At 41.0% G+C, this 18,618-nt stretch overlaps 1 protein-coding gene across 1 annotated transcript; it reads right to left on the reverse strand.

Moving 5' to 3' along the window:
* Nucleotides 1–13: 13 nt before the first annotated feature.
* On the reverse strand, nt 14–18,243 carry C5H8orf88 (chromosome 5 C8orf88 homolog). Its single transcript, XM_086466018.1, has 7 exons — nt 18,165–18,243; nt 17,329–17,399; nt 13,165–13,249; nt 9,252–9,358; nt 8,138–8,215; nt 1,995–2,147; nt 14–82 (listed from the first exon to the last, which is right to left on the reverse strand). Exons 1-7 carry the CDS (start codon nt 18,241–18,243, stop codon nt 14–16), a joined length of 642 nt encoding a protein of 213 aa, XP_086322144.1.
* Between the last annotated feature and the right edge of the window lie 375 nt (nt 18,244–18,618).

The raw sequence follows: 18,618 nt of genomic DNA on the forward strand, positions 1-18,618 counted from the left end.
AAAAGTGGGGAATTTAGACCACAAATGAGCAATCTGCATTCCAGCAAGATTCTGTATTCCAGAAACCATGACCAGGATTGAGCTAAAGATTAAGAAAGGCGTCACATTTAGGTACCTGAATGTGACCAAGACATCTTAGCTCCTATGGTATCAATGGAGTTCTGAGGCAAATTAGTTGCTTAAACAAAGGCATCTAGTACACGTGAGATGCTCTAGTTTGTCCTAGCTAGTCTCTAGCTCCCAGCTGAGGACATGAGTTACCTATAGGTTGTGTATCGTTTATGCCAGCCACATGAAGCTGCTTCAAATATCCTACACGTCTCAGATCACACCAGGTGCCTACTTTTAGGCAACTGAATCAAACCCTTTGCCAATAAAGTCAACGGAGCCTAGGTTCTCTATGCAAACCTGGATCCCAGAAGGTGATAGCTACACACCTAAATTTAGGTGCCCACATTAGAGACAAATTTAATCTATAAGTCTTAGAATCATAGAACAGTTTTGGTTGGAACAGACCTTCAAGATCATAAAGTCCAACCTTAGTCCTAGCTCTATCAACACCACTAAACCATGTCCCTAAGTACAACATCTACCCGTCTCTTAAACGCCTCCAGGGACGGTGACTCCACCACCTCCCTGAGCAGGCTGTTCCAGTGCCTGACAACCCCTTCAGTAAAGAAATTCTTCCTAATATCCAATCTAAATCTCCCCTGGTGCAGCTTAAGGCCCTTTCCCCTTGTTCTATCACTTGTTACTAGGGAGAACAGACCAACCCCCGCCTTGCTACAAGCTCCTTTCAGGTAGTTGTAGAGAGCGATAAGGTCTCCCCTCAGCCTTCTCTTCTCCAGGCTAAACAGCCCCAGATCCCTCAGCCGTTCCTCATACAAGACATGCTCCAAATCCTTTACTAGCTTGATAGCCCGTCTCTGTACCCTCTGCAGCACCTCAATGTCCTTCTTGTACAGAGGGGCCCAAAACTGCACACAGTACTCGAGGTGCAGCCTCACCAGTGCCGAGTACAGGGGAATGGTCACCTCCCTACTCCTGCTGGCCACACTATTCCTGATACAGGCCAGGATGCCGTTGGCCTTCTTGGCCACCTGAGCACACTGCTGGCTCATGTTCAGCCGGCTGTCCATCAACAGCCCCAGGTCCCTCTCTGCCTGGCAGCTCTCCAGCCACTCCTCCCCAAGCCTGTAGCGCTGCTGGGGGTTGTTGTGAACAAAGTGCAGGACCCAGCACTTGGCCTTACTGAAACTCATGGAATTGGCCTTGGCCCAGCGATCCAGCCTATCTAGATCCCTCTGTAGAGCTTCCCTACCCTCAAGCAGATCAACACTTCCACCCAGCTTGGTGTCACCTGCAAACTTACTAAGGGTGCACTCCATCCCCTCGTCCAAAGCATTGACAAAGATTTTAAACAGGAGCGGCCCCAGTACTGAGCCCTGGGGGACACCACTCGTGACCAGCTGCCAACTGGATTTAACTCCATTGACCACAACTCTCTGGACTCAGCCATCCAACCAGTGTTTCACCCAGCAAAGCGTATGCCCATCCAAGCCAAGAGCAGACAATTTCTCTAGGAGAACACTGTGGGAAAGTGTCAAAGGCCTTGCTAAGGTCGAGGCAGATGACATCCACAGCCTTTCCCTCATCCAACAAGGGGTCACCCTGTCATAGAAGGAGATCAGGTTTGTTAAACAGGACCTGCCCTTCATAAACCCACGCTGACTGGGCCTGATCACCTGGTTGTCCTGCATGTGCTGCATAATGGAACTCAGGATGATCTGCTCCATCAGCTTCCCTGGCACTGAAGTCAAACTGAGAGGCCTGTAATTTCCTGGATCATCCTTCCGTCCCTTCTTATATATGGGTGTTATATTGGCTGACTTCCAATCTGCTGGGACCTCCCCAGTCAGCCAGGACTGCTGACAGATGATGGACAGTGGCTTGGGGAGCACCCCTGACTGTTCTCTCAGCACTCTAGGATGTACCCCATCCAGCCCCATAGATTTGTGCACATCGATGTGAAGCAGCAGGTCACTGACCATCTCCTCCTGGATTGTGGGGGGCACATTTTGCTCCTGGCCCGTCTCTTGGCTTGGGGGGCTGACTTTCCCTGGCACAAGTGTTCCTGTTACTAAAGACTGAGGCAAAGAAGGCATTAAGCACCTCAGCCTTATCCTCGTTTCTTACTACCATGTTACCTCCTGGATCTAGGGGATGGAGCCGCTCCCTGGTCTTTCTTTTGTTGTTAGTGTATTTATAGAAACTTTTCTTGTTGGCCTTTACCTCCAAAGCCAGATTAACTTCTAGCTGGGCTTTGGACCTTCTAATTGCCTCCCTGCATAACCTAACAACATTCTTGTACTCATTATGAGTGCTCTGCCCCTTCTTCCAGAGGCCATAAACTCTCCTTTTTTCCCCTGATTTTAAGCCAAATCTCCATATTCAGCCAGGCTGGTAGTCTTTGCCTCTGGCTCATCTTATGGCACACGGGGATGGCCTGTTCTGTGCCTTTAAGATTTCCTTCTTAAAAAAGTGTCCAGCCTTCCTTGACTCCTGTACCTTTCAAATCTGACTCCCAAGGGCTTCTATCAAGTAATCTCCTACACAAGTCAAAGTCTGCCCTTTGAAAGTCCAAAGTGCCAGTTCTGCACCTCTAAGAATAGAGAATAATTTCATGGTCACTGTTCCCTAGACTGCCTCCAACTGCTATATCCTCCACAAGACCTTCTCTGTTCACAAACTGGAGGTCCAGCAGGACACCTTCCCTGGTCGGTTCACTTACCAGCTGTGTGAGGAAGTTATTCTCCAGACATTTCAGGAACCTCCTGGATTGTTCCCTTTCTGCTGTGTTGTGTTTCCAGCAGTTATCTGGGAAGTTGAAGTCCCAAACAAGAACAATGGCAGGTGACAGTAAGATTTCTCCCAAGTGCTCATAGAATGTTTCATCTACCTCACTGCTCTGACTGGGAGGTCTATAGCAGACTCCCACAGTAGTATCTGCTTCATTGGCCAAGCTTGTTCATTCTTAAGGCGGCACCCAAAGAGCCATATTACACTCACAAATGACAGATCAGTGAAAGTTTAAAGGTTTCCTGCCTTTAGCAAAGCAAAAGTAAAATTACTCATACTCCAAGATCTGGATGGCTTTTTCCTATGCCAAGATGTCAATCTAGTGTACAGGATGTTTCCTTTTGTCACTACTGATCTACCGCCAAAGGAAACAGTGACATGTGACACTGCTGCAGTGTAAATCCTTAGGTGGAAACTGACCTTAGGTGGAAACTGACACACTACACAGAGGTTTATGACATCTTCCCTTTTCACTGGAAATACTATATTAAAATTATTTTCAAAATAACTTGCTTTAGAACTTTATGTCAATTAGGTGCTGGAGGCAGGAGGGGAAGTTCTAGTAGGTCATATGTCCTTCTAACTGTTATTCTCCTTTGTACATTTACTAGTAAACACTTTGATGAATAGTACACACAAATAAATTTGAGAAGTTTCATTTACATTTTGAGAGCTACACACAGAAATTGCCTTCAACATACACTAGGGAAAAAGATCCATAGGACTCACTCTACAAAATTCCCAGCGCTTAAAAACCAAGCAAGCAACCAACCAACGATTTCAGTTCTTTGTAACATTACTTGTAAACACCATAAAAATAGAATACAGTCACACACTTATTTTAATTGACTAACTGCTGCTAAAAATAAAAGAAACTGAGTTCAAACCAGTTTATTTGCATAGTTCAGGGAAAGAAATCTACTGTCTATTGCCGTGGTTTGAGCCTACCCAGTTGGCTCCAAAAGCACCACGTAGCCACTCGCTCACCTCTACCCCGTCCCCTGAGGGACGAGGAGGAGAAAATGCAACCAAAAAGGCTTGAGGGTCGAGATACAGGACAGGGAGGGCTCACTCACCAGTTGTGGTCACGGGCAAAAGACAGACTCAACTTGGGGGTAACAACACACAGTTAATACAAAACAAACACCATCACCAAGGAGAATGAGATACACAACCAGTCTCAAACACAACACACCTTTGCCCCCCACCCCTCCGGCCTTCCCAGGCTCAGCTCTGCTCCCTCTTCCCCCCCAGCAGCGCAGGGGGCAGGGAATGGGGGTCACAGTCCATCCAGCACAAGATGTCTCCGCTGCTCCTTCCCCCTCAGGGAGAGGGGCCCTCGCAGCCCTCCCCTGCCCCACCGCGGGGTCCCTCTCCCGGCAGACAGCCCTCCAGGAACTGCCCCAACGCGAGTCCTTCCCGCGGGGCTGCAGCTCCCCAGAACCCTCCGGCCCGGGGCCCTCCGCGGGCTGCAGGGCGACCTCTGGGCCACCGCTGGGGCTCCAGGGGCTCAGCCGCCACCCCACTGCGGGCCGCACGGGAACCTCTGCCCCTGCACAGCTCCCCCTCTCCTGCCTCACTGACCGGGGTGCCCGCAGGGCTGTCTCTCTGCCATCCCCCTTCGCTCACCAACACACACAGAACAAAGTGACAGCAATCAACCGCTTCTTTCACTCGTGAATAGTTATTCGCAGAGGCGCCATTGGCCTGGCCTTGGCCAGAGGCGGATCCGAAATCGAAGCCAGGGGAGCTTCTCGAAGCCTCTTACAGGAGCCACCTCTGTAGCCCCCTCCCCCACTACCAAAACCGCGCCAAACCCCAGCCAGACACCAAACCACCACACTACCAAATGCAACTTGAAAGTTTCCTGCACTATTGCGATTACCATTCAACACATTCTCATTGGGGACAGAGGTTAAAAAATTGCCTTCAGTGCTCAAATGATGCTATTGTAGGTCTGAATACAGGTTCTGAAGGTACGTATGTTCATATAAAATAACTAACAATACTTAACTGAAGAATGCTTTCAGGAAATACTCAAAACTACTGCTTTCCACTTCACTATTAAATACTATACTAATTTAAGAAAAAAAAATTATAGAGTTAACTATGCATTGGTATACCCATTTACCCATAAAAGAGATGTGATTAAAATCTGTCTTGATCCTCAATTTTGCCCATTACTTCTACTTTTCAAAGTCAAAACCGCTGGACAATTATTTACAAAGAACTTCAAGGAATGCCATGCATAGGCAGTTCTCGTGTTCTGTTCCATGATGAGAAAAGATTTCTCATTTTAGTGAAACTGTTAGTAATAAGAGACTTCATACATTAAAAGAAGTTATGTATCCACTAAGTATTAAGGAATCTCTTGTGTCAAGATGGAGATTTCAAATTAACAAAGCAAGCAAGTGAAGTTCTAGAGTAAAAAAAATTAAGCTAGAGGAGTACATACCCTAAGACATCTGAGATTTGAAACAGCCAGTATTTGTTGTTCCATTATTACTGCTAAAGGAGGGAGGTGCAAGCAAGCAAAAAGCCCCAGTGAAGTACTGGTTTACAATTTATGGTCAGACAAACTATACGGCTATGTAACACAGATAATTCAAGGACAAAATTCTGTCACAGCAAAATGTAAAATTATTTATTTTCACTGTAACTGTATTACCATCTCAGGCATTACAAACGCTAAAGTTTGACTTCTAAAGCATTCAGGCAATTACAGGAAGAAACAGGCACTTCTGTACGTTTCACAGGGTCTTGCTTCCATCTGTACACACCCAAGTACCTTCAAAAAATCTCAAAGATCTACATCGTATGTAGCTCTTTCATTGATGGAGTTCTCGTCGCCCAAACAAGCAGTCACTTCTTGCATATGTCAATAAAAGAGTTGCCCTTTTCCTGTAAGAAAAACAAACCCTCAAATTACTTCAGTTATAATTCAAACAAAGCTTCCATGGGTCTGCTTATACCCCTTTTCTACTCCGTGTACATTTAACAATTTGTTATTTTTTTTTGATTAATGAAAACTGTTCTACTTTCATTAATCATAGAGATTTAATCTGAAATCTTCGTTGTCAACACAGGAACATCAGTTCAGTTCAAATGCTGAGCTATGTATAGGTCGGCCTGATCCCCACATCTCAAAGAAACCCAGTATCTTTTGGGACAAACGCAACCCACAGCCCACTAACTGTAACAGCAGCATCTCCCTTGTACAGGTCACTCCAGGAAGCTTTCTCATCTGAAAATACAGCTTTCACTCATAGATGGGCATATACTTCAGCAGCAACTTAAACTCAGGACTAGGGAAGTCTTAAGATAGGCAAGAACTGCCTGAATACTCAGTTCAGCGGCAAACTGTTCACAACCACCTGCTCCTACATACAAGCTCGCTGTCATGTTTTAGTATTGTCTGTCCATCGTTACAAATTTATTTGGAGGCCTCCTCCTGCTCCTTTTAAGCATCATTCACTTAATTTCATCGATCCCTCGTTCTCAGAAAAAATGGGTGACATGGGACAAGTCAAGACACCAGAGTTTTCCCATGTAACCACTGAATCTGCTGCATGAAGGAAACTAAAGTGCAGAGGAAAGAGGATGGATAATGGAACAGTTGATCTCCACTTATTGTTCAGAGTAAGTAAATTAAGTGGTTTTGCACAGTCCACTGAAAACAAGTCCTGAATAATGATATCATCAGGATACAAGCATTCTACTATCATTTCTGGTACTGCTCTACCAAAAAAAAAAAAAAAAAAAAAAAGAGTACTGTCTTTAGAGGACTTGTCATCAGAATGCCACAAGGAAAACTGCACAGAAATCCACCTCAGCACTTACCTTATCTCAGGAACAGCAACATTCAGATAATTTCTCACTATCATGTCAGCTCTGCTATAGGATGTCCTTAAAATTAGTCTGGATCTCTCCCACCCTTCTCTCCCACCACTAAGACTCCAGCAAGATTTTTTATTTATTTTTTCTTTTTAACTAATGGGAACATCCAGTGAGATCTGATGAAAGATACACAGCTTTGACAGCCTCCCCAAACCAACTGTTTTTTCACCATGAGGGTGACCAAGCACTGCAACAGGTTGTGCCATCTCTCCACAGAGGCTGTGAAGTCTCTGCCTGTGGACATACTCAAAACCTGACTGGACACGATCCTGGGCAACCTGCTCTAGCTGACTCTGCTTGAACAGAGGGGTTGGACCACGTGATCTCAAGAGGTCCCTTCCAAACGAAATGATTCTGGGAAAATTCATTAAAAGCTACGAAACACATGCTTAGGAAAGAAAAACAAACACACAAGCAAAAAAAAAACCCAACTCCAAACCAAGGCTGAGGATTACAATTATGTCTCATCACTGACCAGATTAGAAAGAAACACCACCCAGAAAACACTGTTTGTATCAAAACTGAAGCTGTTTGCACTTGTCCTATGGGCTTTCCACTCTTCATGAACCTGTTCTGTGCTTCAGGGCAGCACAAACTCTGACACCCAGTCTCGATAAGGAAGGTGTCACGCAAAGCGGGCAATCTAACATGACAGGCTGATGTCACCGTACTGCACAAGAAGGACCCTGAAATCACTGCCTTTTCTGGATAAGTTAGTTCTGCATTTATCTTCACGTTTTATTTTATTCCAGGTGCCTTCTCAGATTACACGGTCAAGCATTACTAAATGCTTTTCTTCCAATCTACATATTATAAGTAGTATTAAGAAAAATCCATAACAGGCTCAATCCTTTTATGGGATATTGGGCTCAGACTATTGTCATTTGAGATAAACCCTTTCGTGGAAAGAAAAATGGCTTATTCAGTGTCACTGTTTTAAGAGAAGATATACACCAACAAGCCCCAGATTCTGAACATACAGGGGCCTCTCCTATTTCCTTGTTGACTAATCAGTCCTGTATCTCATAAAAGTCTTACTAGTAATTTTTTCCAAGAGATGCAGCTAACTCAGAAGAGGAAATAATGCAGGTCTTTGTCCCATAAAATGTTGGTAGTTATTGGGGTTTTTTCTTCCAATTCTGAAATGTGTTTTATCACTCCTCATTGCTGAAATTCAACATGTATCTTTTCACACTAATATGAGACCTGAAAATAAAATCTATTAGTTGACAGGCCAAGTCAAGTCTAAAGCTCTCCTGGGTAAGATTGAGCTTCTATTCTATTCACAGATTCTCCAGCCCCAAAACAATCTCTTAAAACACATGCAACCCATCTTGGCTTGCACCTGTTTTTAATCCTTCTTTCCCTCTACCCAAATTACTTGCAATTTAGCCATATCATGAGCAATTTTAGAGTTCATTTGTCCACTGATTCCACTTCTGTGGGGGTCCTCCTTTACCTATGAACATAACCATGCAAAAGTGCATATATTATCAAAATTTACCCCTCACAGAAACAAGCGACAGGAAGAGGGGGAGAAAAAGTTAGGATATTCAAGAGTTGAAACTTCCCTATCTGAAGGCAGGTTTTCAAACAAGTAAAGCTTTCATCTTGAGGACAAATACAACAGAAAGACGTAAAAAGTAAGATCAGAGAAGGGTGACTACTGTCATATATTAGTTTAACGTTGTTTTTTTCAAATAATAGAAATTTTAAAACTGTCTCGAATTGTGTTGTCATCTGGACATACTTCTCCAGGATAGGAATCCTATTTCTACAAGAACTACATCCCAACAGCCTCAGAAGCAGCCTAGTGTGTAGCCTGATTTGGTATTATAATGTTTGTACCCAAGAACATTTTCCCACACTTGGTGTGTGGATGCGAACCATTAGATCTTTTTTCTCTCAGCATATATAGTATTTGAGGATTATTTCACCTCAAAGGTTAAGGTGGCACTCCTGCATATCCCTCACATTCATCATTCATTTCTATTCATCTCTCAACACAGACCAGAGCTAGTAACACAAACTGCATTAAGCTTATTAATAGTTTTGTAGTGGACACTGATGCGTGGACAACTTAAAACACTGGAATGAGACTTTCAACAAGCTAGAAATTTATCAAGATTTTTCTCTTTTATTTTGAAAAGACAGAGATGGAATTCACATAGAATAGCAAAGCTATGTACTGTGATTTCACAGTAGAAAGATAGAGTATTATTTCATACTGACTTTAAATTCAGAAACATACCTGATCTTTTTCCAAAACAAAGAAAAAACACTTTTCTTTTGTACAGTACTTGCCATGGTAGATGCCAAATACCAACTGGGGAAGTTATGTACAAAAGTAACAGAGCTGAACTACACAATCTGTCTTTTGAGGGCTTTTATCAATTTTGCAGGCTAGTCTGAAGAAAAATGTTCCCTATCAAATGGGTTGTCAAAAGCTCCGTGACTGTTTTTATAACTTCACTTAGTATGAAAAATGCACTTACCGGCTTTTCAAGTACAACTGGATGATCAGGAAGAAACTCTGGCTTCTTCTGAGAGAGAGAAACACTTGAAAGTTTCAGAAGGAAATCTCTGCTGTATTTGATCCTTTCTGTGAATATACAGAATTACTAAGTTCAACGTTGTTTAAGACATTAAGATTGGGAATTCAGAGAACTGATTTGGTTTCTTATAGGAGAGTGGAAATGCTGCATATGGAATATAAAAAAACAACAGTAATTTAAGTCTGACCTTGCATCAGAGCAATTTGTTATAAATTACAGAGCATTTCACTTTAACTATCAAATTGACTTACTAGCTGGAATAGTCCTCCATATTTATTAAGGGCTTGTTGTTTTAATACAAAAGAACAAAAAAAGGTGAATCCAGCCATCCACTACAGACTCCCTCCCTGTATCTTGTTCTAATTAACAGAAACACCACAAACTGGTCTTGAAACCCCAGAAGAAAATCTGTTTGTAACTCACACTAAAGCAGCACATGTTTCTATGGGACAGGTAACAAAAACTGAGTGTCTTTTTTCTTGGAGCTATGAAGTTGATGTTCTTCGACAGCTAGAGAAAATTACGAGATCTGCTGCATGCAAACTGGCAAACAGATTAATACCAATGAAATAGTTTAGAGGGTTTTACAGTGAATCAACACAATTCAGGGGCTTTGCTTAGAATGTGCACGTTTATCATTCAAGTTTGTACCGCTACCTCTACCCTAGCACAGCCTCAGATATGTCTACCCATGTCCGTATTTTAAGCTGATATTTTTAAAGAAGAGCAGAGACAAGGGTAAAGGAATTAGACAATGGGAAAAACTTTATCTCTGGTCCTTGGTGACAAAGAAGTTTATTCCTTTAGGAATAATGGGCCTCCTATAAAGACTGTTACACAGTCAGTTGACTGACCAACTTTTTTGCTTCTCAGGCTGTAGGCTATTGACAAGAGAGCCACAAAGTCAAATATAAATGGGGTTTTTTCCTCTTTGACCACAAATGATTGTAATAACTGCTGAAAATATGTGAGGCCATGAGGATAACTTTAAAAAGAATAGTTCAAAAAACATGAGCATACTTGAAAACTTACAGCTTGGGCTTTTTTTCCCCTTGTTTAAAAACATATGAAGAAGACAACTTCTGTAATGCCTTTGACACAGTCCCTCCCACAACATCCTTCTCTCTAAATTGGAGAGATATGGATTTGATGGATGGACTGTTCAGTGGATGAAGAACTGTTTGGATGGTTGCATCCAGAGGGTGGTCAACAGCTCAGTGTCCAGATGGAGATCAGTGACGTCCTTCAGGGGTCCATATTGGCACCAGTGGTGTTTAAGATCATCATCAATGACACAGACAGCGGGATCAAGTGCACCCTCAGCAAGTTTGCAGATGACACCAAGCTGAGTGGTGTGGCTGACACACCTAAGGATGGGACGCCATCCAGGGGGACCTTGACAAGCTCGAGAAGTGGGCCCACATGAACCTCATGGGGTTCAACAAGGCCAAGTGCAAGGTCCTGCACCGAGGCCAGGATACCGGATACCTCCGGTATCAATACAGGCTGGGGGATGAAGGGATTGAGAGCAGCCCTGAGGAGAAGGGCTTGGGGGTGCTGGTGGGTGAAAACTGGATATGAGTGGCAATGTGCGTTCACAGCCCCAAAAGCCAACTGTATCCTAGGCTGCATCAAAAGCAGCGTGGCCAGAAGTTGAGGGAGGTGATTCTCCCTCTCTACTCCGCTCTGGTGAGACCCCACCTGGAGTACTGTGTTCAGCTCTGGGGCCCCCAACATAAGAAAGACGTGGACTTGCTTGAGCGGGTCCAGAGGAGGGCCACAAAAATGATCACAGGGATGGAACGCCTCCAGGGAGACCTTACTGAGGCCTTTCAATGCTTAAAAGGGGGCTTATAAGAAAGATGGGGACAGACTTTTTCGCAAGGCCTGTTGCAATAGGACAAGGGGCAACAGTTTTAAGCTAAAAGAGGGTAGATTTAGACTAGATATGAAGGAAAAAAAATTTTACAGTGAGAGTGGTGAGACACTGGAACAGGCTGCCCAGAGAGGTGGTAGAAGCCCCATCCCTGGAAACACTCAAGGTCAGGCTGGACGGGGCCCTGAGCAACGTGATCTAGCTAAAGATGTCCCTGCTCACTGCAGGGGGGTTGGACTAGATGACCTTTAAAGGTCTCTTCCAGCCCAAACTATTCTATGATTCTGTGATTCTAAGAGAAAGCAAGGAAGTGACTGCAAGAGCACTAAAAAGCAGTAAAGACTGTAGAGACAGCTAATTGAAGACATACTACCACTGAACAGATATCAAATGGAAATTATTACCTAGAACTTAAGGTACAGCTGGAGATAAAAATAGAATTCCAGTGGAAATTTCACAGTGTGATGGAAAACAGGAAGGAAAAAAAAAAAAAAAGAAAAAAGAGAGACTTCTTTGTAGGCAGTAACTGAAAAACATAACCCCTAAAGTTGTATTACTCTGAAGGAAAGTATTACAATGAGCTAACAAAAAAAAGCCCTTTGAAAAAAGTGTTGGAAAAAGTTTGACATTATTGACAAATGTGGAGCAGACTCAGGAAGGCATCACAGAGCAATCAACCACTAAAAGAAACCCTACGTGATGGCTTATACAAGAGATCCCATTTAAGATCTTGTAGAACACAATAGCGTCTACACACAAACAGAATCAATGAGAAAGAATCAGAAAGCCACCACCAAACAGACAGAACTTGATAAGCCTGACACCAAACGAGACCCAAAGAACAGAACATTATTCTACGTGCCAACATTGAGAAAAGAAGAAATGAACCTGAGCCTGAAAGGGGATACATGGAAATCTTACTTTCAAGTCAGTAACACACGCCAGTATAGAACTGCAGCTCAAGAACCCCGGTGACAGTAACCGCAGACTGAGGAAAAATAGGAAAGGCTCAATAAAACTAAACAGAATTCTTTCAATTTTTGAGTACTAACAACAATAGAACAAACTGAATCTCCAGAGATTACTCAAGGATTGGAGATCACAGATGGAGATTTGAGATGCCCGATTACAGCATGACATTAACGGAAAAAATTGTCTCGAACTGATAACCTAACCTGGAACACTGTCACAGCTCCTGTGACAAGTTTAAGGATGAAGAATTAGGCAGGAAGCAGTGCAGAGGAGGACTGTGAGAATATGTTTGGAATCTGAGATTATCCCTTAATTAAAAAATTGGGTAAAAGTTTGGCTTGTTTAAACTACCAAACCATGACAAAAACACTTTTACACTTTATGAGTACTGAGCGACAGGTAGTACAGAAAGAAAAGCATAAGAAGCAAACCATAAGGACAGCATTGACTCAAGAACAAACTGTCCAGGACTAATCAGAGAAGAAATTAAGTGATTTCTAACCATCAGAAAAGGAAGCCAAACTACTAAATTCTTAAATTGTTTGCATGCAATAGTCTGTATGCCATGACTGACCCCTGCAACAGGCTAAAGGATGCAACTCAAACCCGTACTGCTATACACAGAAACAATTTACACAAAACCAGGATTTTCCATGGAGAAATTTTTTTATGCTCAGGGTTTGTTTTTTCTTGGTTTTGTTTTGCTGTTTTGTTCCCGTCCATCCGTGTTGCCCCCACCCCAAAAAAAAAAAGACGACAGGTACTCCTGTATATGCAAGCAAGTCTACCAGTGGAGGTTATGGCCACCTCAGTTATGGCCAAGTTTTTGACATAACACTCTAGAGAAAGTATAAAACAGAAAGGTTTCATATTGCTCTAAAATTGTGGCACAGAAGGAAAATAAACTCTCAAAGCACTGGCTAATCAGCCCACATCTCTTCAAAGTTCAGCTATCTTCCATCCAGAAAATACAATTTTTACACAGATCTCCATGCAATATTTTACCTTTTTTTGCTTCCAATTCACGCTGTTCTGGTTGACAGGGCATCATAGTTTGAGGCAAGAGCTTCACTTCCATCATTTCAGATAACTAAAATAGGCAGGAAAAGGTTAAACATTTTTTTTTATATATTTCACAAAACTGACTTATGAAGCTTGTTTTCTTTAAGCATATTAAAACACGGTTGTATGTTTCCGTGTTTCTTAGTTTAAAATAATAGTTGCAGCACAGTTTCAGTTATCAATTTTGCTTTCACTGGTCACCAAGAATTTGGACAATTAATACTTTCTATGCACAAAGAAAACTAGATTCTGTTCTTTTTTTATACTCCTTGCAATTGAATCACTGTCTTTTTTAAAGTAGAAAACAGTCTGAAAAGAAACAGTCTTGCACAAATTAAATTGTAGTCAGAACCACAGCTATTTGTAACAGCTGATGCAATCTCTCACTTCAAAGATGAGGGTCCTGCAATATAGCTGCAGAAAACTGTAAAGAGGAATACCTGTAATGTAAAATGCCTCAGAAATTTAATTTGAACCTATAGGAAGTTTGTTACTCTTGATTACATACAACAAAGGAATAGTTCAACGACCTACAAAGCAGTGTAGGTAAGCACATTTGATACAGCAATCTTTTAGACAGAATTTTACAGTGCTATTGCTAGTTTTTAAAAAGAACACAATTATCTCCTCTTTTCCTTATCTCACTCAGAACACGGCCAGAATCTGCTACACTGGGGAATAATAAAAGCAGCAAGGACTTTCCTTACTACCAGAATCACTTAGCAAAAGGTTTCATAAGCATCAAGACCCAACATATACAGCATAACGCTGAGTTCCTTCCAGCTGCCAAAACCTTGAAGTGAGTGTTTTGGAAAGCAGATGTACTCTCAACAGTTTGTCTTGGCTCCCAAAAGGCTCTACAGGTTTGGCTGCGGAATTTTAATCTCATTCTGAGATGGGGATGGGGCAGGGTGGGGAGGCAGGAAGACCTGAAAACTTTGGGAAGCATTTGTCAAAAGCAGAAAGGATCTTATCTTTTGGACAGACACAGCAGTTAACACTTTGTACTGTAACTGCACCACTAGCTTTCATGGCGCAATAAGACTACAAATGTGAAATGGCAAAATATTTCTAGTATATTATCCATCCTGCTCGCACTTTCATTTTCTGTGGTTGAAAATTACTTATCTCTTCCTGATTGGTCTAAAACTTCTGGGGAAAAAATACCAGAGAATGAAGTTAACAGAGTGCCATACTGCTAATACTAACTGCTTTGTGATGTTCAAGTCCTTTGCAAGTCTTAGTTATTCAAAGGCTCTTTCCAAGTACAAACGAGGATTTAAACACATTCTCAAATCCACAAGAAAGAGACATACATGATAAAGCAGAATTTACAGCAATGTGCCAGACAAAGTCACCACAATATTTTTACATTTTTTCCTGCACCACCTCCCATCACATCATCCTGCCAACTGCTTTATATCAAAGAGTTCTATGACGCTTGGGTTTTGCTCCAAAACTTAACAGTTCAGTACCACCACTCACAACAATATGCTTATACATGTTCCTATCTGAAATCCATCTCTAAAGAATGGAATCCATCTGTAAAGAATACCCCTAGAGCAGGGCATGTATTTCTGAAGACTAACATCACTTTTAAATGGCAGTTAAGAAGTAAATTAAAAGTGATACTAACTGATGGAGACTTTTCAAGCCTCTCTCTCTTCCTCAAACAGATCTGATGTAGTGGACTCAACACTCTTCAGATCTTCTGAAAATTCTTTGCATACCATGAAGGAATAAAAATTACTCTTTGCTTTAAATTACCCAGTTAAGGCACAGTGATTATTCAGGTACTTTCATTCTGAACACCAGTTTGGTAGAAATTCCCTAGAATCAAGACTAACATCTTGGGTACAAGCACAATCACTGTGCTCGTTATTAACAGTAGCTCTTCTCCACTTCCCTTAGGGCTAAAGACTACAAGTTTCAGACTGTAAGTTCCTCAGACAGTAGTTTTAATTCTGTAACTGTCTTTACATTCAGAGTTGAACCTAACACTGGTCAGCACTCCTGATGTGCCATAATGATGATTCCTTTTTCCTGACAGAAGTTTAAGCAGCAGAAGTTTAAGCAGAAGTTTAAGCAGTATGCATACTGAATATCCCAGAGTAAAGCTGTTTGGAGAATTCTGTTGCCAGGTTCTCCTTCAGTTCTTTCACCGCTTTAAGAACCTGGTTTAAGAGTTGCCTTTTTTTTTTTCCTAAAGCCTCTTTAATTTTTAAAATCTATTTATGTTAGTGGCAAATCAATGTGCCTTACTTTTTAAAATCTTTACCGTTTACCACACTTTCCAAAAAGTAACCTGCATTTCCTGTATCCTAACCTATATCAACTTGAATATTTATTCATTCTCTCTTTTAATAGATCATCGCTACATAAGACTACATACAACTGGTATGAAAAGTTGGTTTTCCTTTAGCAATACTAAGTGTTTTGTCAAAGCTGTTCTTGTTTTTCACCTTACAGTGTGCTTAGTGTCGTGCTCATTTTTCTTCTTCAAAAGGAAGTATGTTGGAGGAGGAAGGAAAGGGGATGAGGATAATTAAAGTTTTATGACTGTCGATGCAGAGCACTATTATTATCTTGCCAAAAAGGCAGTAAGATTTAAAATACCTGAAATATAATTTTGAAGAACAAGTTCTTGAAGCGAAACAGATATATATTATTCTAGGAATGGGGACATTATTTCACTGTATCAGGAGCCAAAGAGCAAATGGATATCAACGTACAGCTTTCTCAGATCACCACTGATGCTTTTTGAAACATACAGAATGTTCAGCAAGATTCATTAAAAAAAGATAACACACAACTCTGTATCATCAGATTCAGGTCCCAATATCTTCAGAACTAGATGCTGAATATTCCTACTTAGAAAAATGTCCTGTGAAGCTGCTATGCCAGTCTCCAGGCCAATGCTGCCCATCAAGTAGGGGTTCACAGGGTACTATCAGCTGGTATTTGGAGGTACCCATGAAACAGCTGACAGTCAAAAGTATTAAAAAGCCTTTTCAACATCCTATGCCAAAGAAAAAGCTAAAAAAAAAAAAAAATAATATCACTATACTAACACCAAAGAAATGCAGTACGTAGCTACATGTAGCCACACACTGATGAAATCTAGTACTACAACACTGTAGACCACAGGCCTATTCTAAGAGAGAATAGTCTCCTGAACACATACTGCTCAAGAGACAAGTGCAGCTGTTAATTTCCCTGTGTGTGACCAAGGATACGCTGCCAACACCATTACTTTTTTTTTTTTTTTTTTTAAAAAGTCAAAGGCAGCTTCCAGAAGGTTCACACAATAAAGGAAGGACTACAGGATTATTAGACCTCTTCTGAAACAAAAAATGAAGGAACAGACACTTGGTCTAAGAAAAAATAAATTAAAACTTTTAATATGCTCTGAAGAGCATTCAAATCAGTATCAACGGAAATCAATTCAGCCTATGAAACACTAAGCATCGCAGCTGGAATACTTCATTTTGCAGCAAACAGCTACAACCAATTTCAAGTTTGAAGGACACACTGTACCATGTCTAAAACCAGCTATTTCTGGCAATAAAGCACTACAGTGCTTCTGGTTTTCTGAATGCTAAGGCCCATTTATTGCCCGGTCCCACAGAGTCAATGAAACGACAGAATGCACTCGAACTGTCTAATGTCTAGTTTTGTGAAGTTTGCTGCCTCAAATGAGTTTGTGCATGTGTTAACAAAAGAACAACAACAAAAACTGATGTTATTCTTTACACAAAATAAGCAAAGACTGAATAGGTGTACTTTAAGTTTAAAATAGCTGTCTTGCATGCAATGAAGACTAAAGAAATGCCACACAAACTTTCGTAAGACTTGAATAAGTAACTCATAAGATATATTTTTCAGCTACTAGTGCACGCAAATATCAGGGTAAGGCATTCCTGCAATCACACTTTTTTTTTTAACAGCTCTGACGCTGCTGGTTTATAACATACAGATTCAAGGACACTCCTAGCCGGAAATACAGTTTACTTTTCATTTGGTAACATAAGGGATCAGCAGACCTCCAGTTTATCGCACTCTGGAACACACTCCAACTCTGTAATCTGCTATTCACTCAATACTCACCCCATCAACCTTACTCGGCAAACATACTTCAGTGTTGCTGGGTAACTCAGTCTGAAAGTTTAATGCAATGGCTGATGCTGGTGAAGGTAAGTGAAAACATTAAGAAAAAATATTTTAAATAGACAGCACATTTTTATTTTGTGATACTTGCCACAAGAACATTAATGAAATCCAAATGCAAAGAGCTTTTATGGCATTTACTCACAACTTAAAAGCTCTAAAACACCACAGGATCATTTTTCAATTTCTTCCGTGAATTTTAAACAAAGTAAAAATTTATCACGTCACTTAGCTTCTGTCCACATCATCACTGCTGTCACTGTTTCTCTGGCCACCAAATATTTCTTAAAAAAATTTTAAAATAATTAATTTAAATGAATAAATTTTTTCCTTAGGCTTTTTTTTTGTTCATTTAAACTTGTATAAAGGCTAGATAAGAATGGTACGGCACTGTATACTGTACTTGCAAAAAAAAATAAATAATAATCTCTTAAATTATGTGTATTTTATGTTTTCAATAGCAGGAGTCAACTAACCCAAGAAATCCAAATTTATCAAAGCCTGACCCAGCTTTCTGAAGCCATAATTTCAGATGCTAAGCTAGACAGACAACACCAAAACCAGTTCTGAATAAAGCTAATGTAGTTCAAATTCAGATTTTATCACAGAAATTATGTAGTAAAACCAACATACAGCAAGATATTTACACATTACTATAGTTTGAACAAAGTCATTAAAAAAAAAATCCAAGTCATCTTACACGTCCTTGTTAGTTAGTTCCTTAAAAGCAACTGAAGCTTTGGCAAAGCGAACTGTACCTTAGCCATGCTACTCACCTTGGTTAGAAGACCGACGATGCACAGGCTGAGCCGGCTGAAGGGATTTACCAATAAACGTTTTAGTTTCCTTTAACATTTTGAAGCACCACACTTTAAAAAAGCAGCAGAAATCAATACAGAGCATTCAGTTTCACATATGGATCTTACGTGAGAAGAGCAGTCTATTTACCACTCATTAGTTGCATTTGACAAGAAGATATCCTGTATTTGGGCTGGGAAAAAAAGCAAGACCTAACACAGAAATTTTCTTAGATGGCAGAATATGCTGGATAAAATTTGCATAAAGACAGAATCAGACATCTCTCTCATTTTTCCTTCCAACCAAGCTACCCTAGCTTCATCTCAAAAATTTTTTTTTTCCTGTATGTACATCTGTACACTTGAAGAAAGGACATGGAGATATGTGATGGAAATGAAGATATTTTCTAACAATTTAATTCAATGAGGTTTT

The sequence above is a fragment of the Leptosomus discolor genome, chromosome 5 (genome assembly GCF_034619465.1).
Source record: "Leptosomus discolor isolate bLepDis1 chromosome 5, bLepDis1.hap2, whole genome shotgun sequence".
Lineage (NCBI taxonomy): Eukaryota > Metazoa > Chordata > Aves > Leptosomiformes > Leptosomidae > Leptosomus > Leptosomus discolor.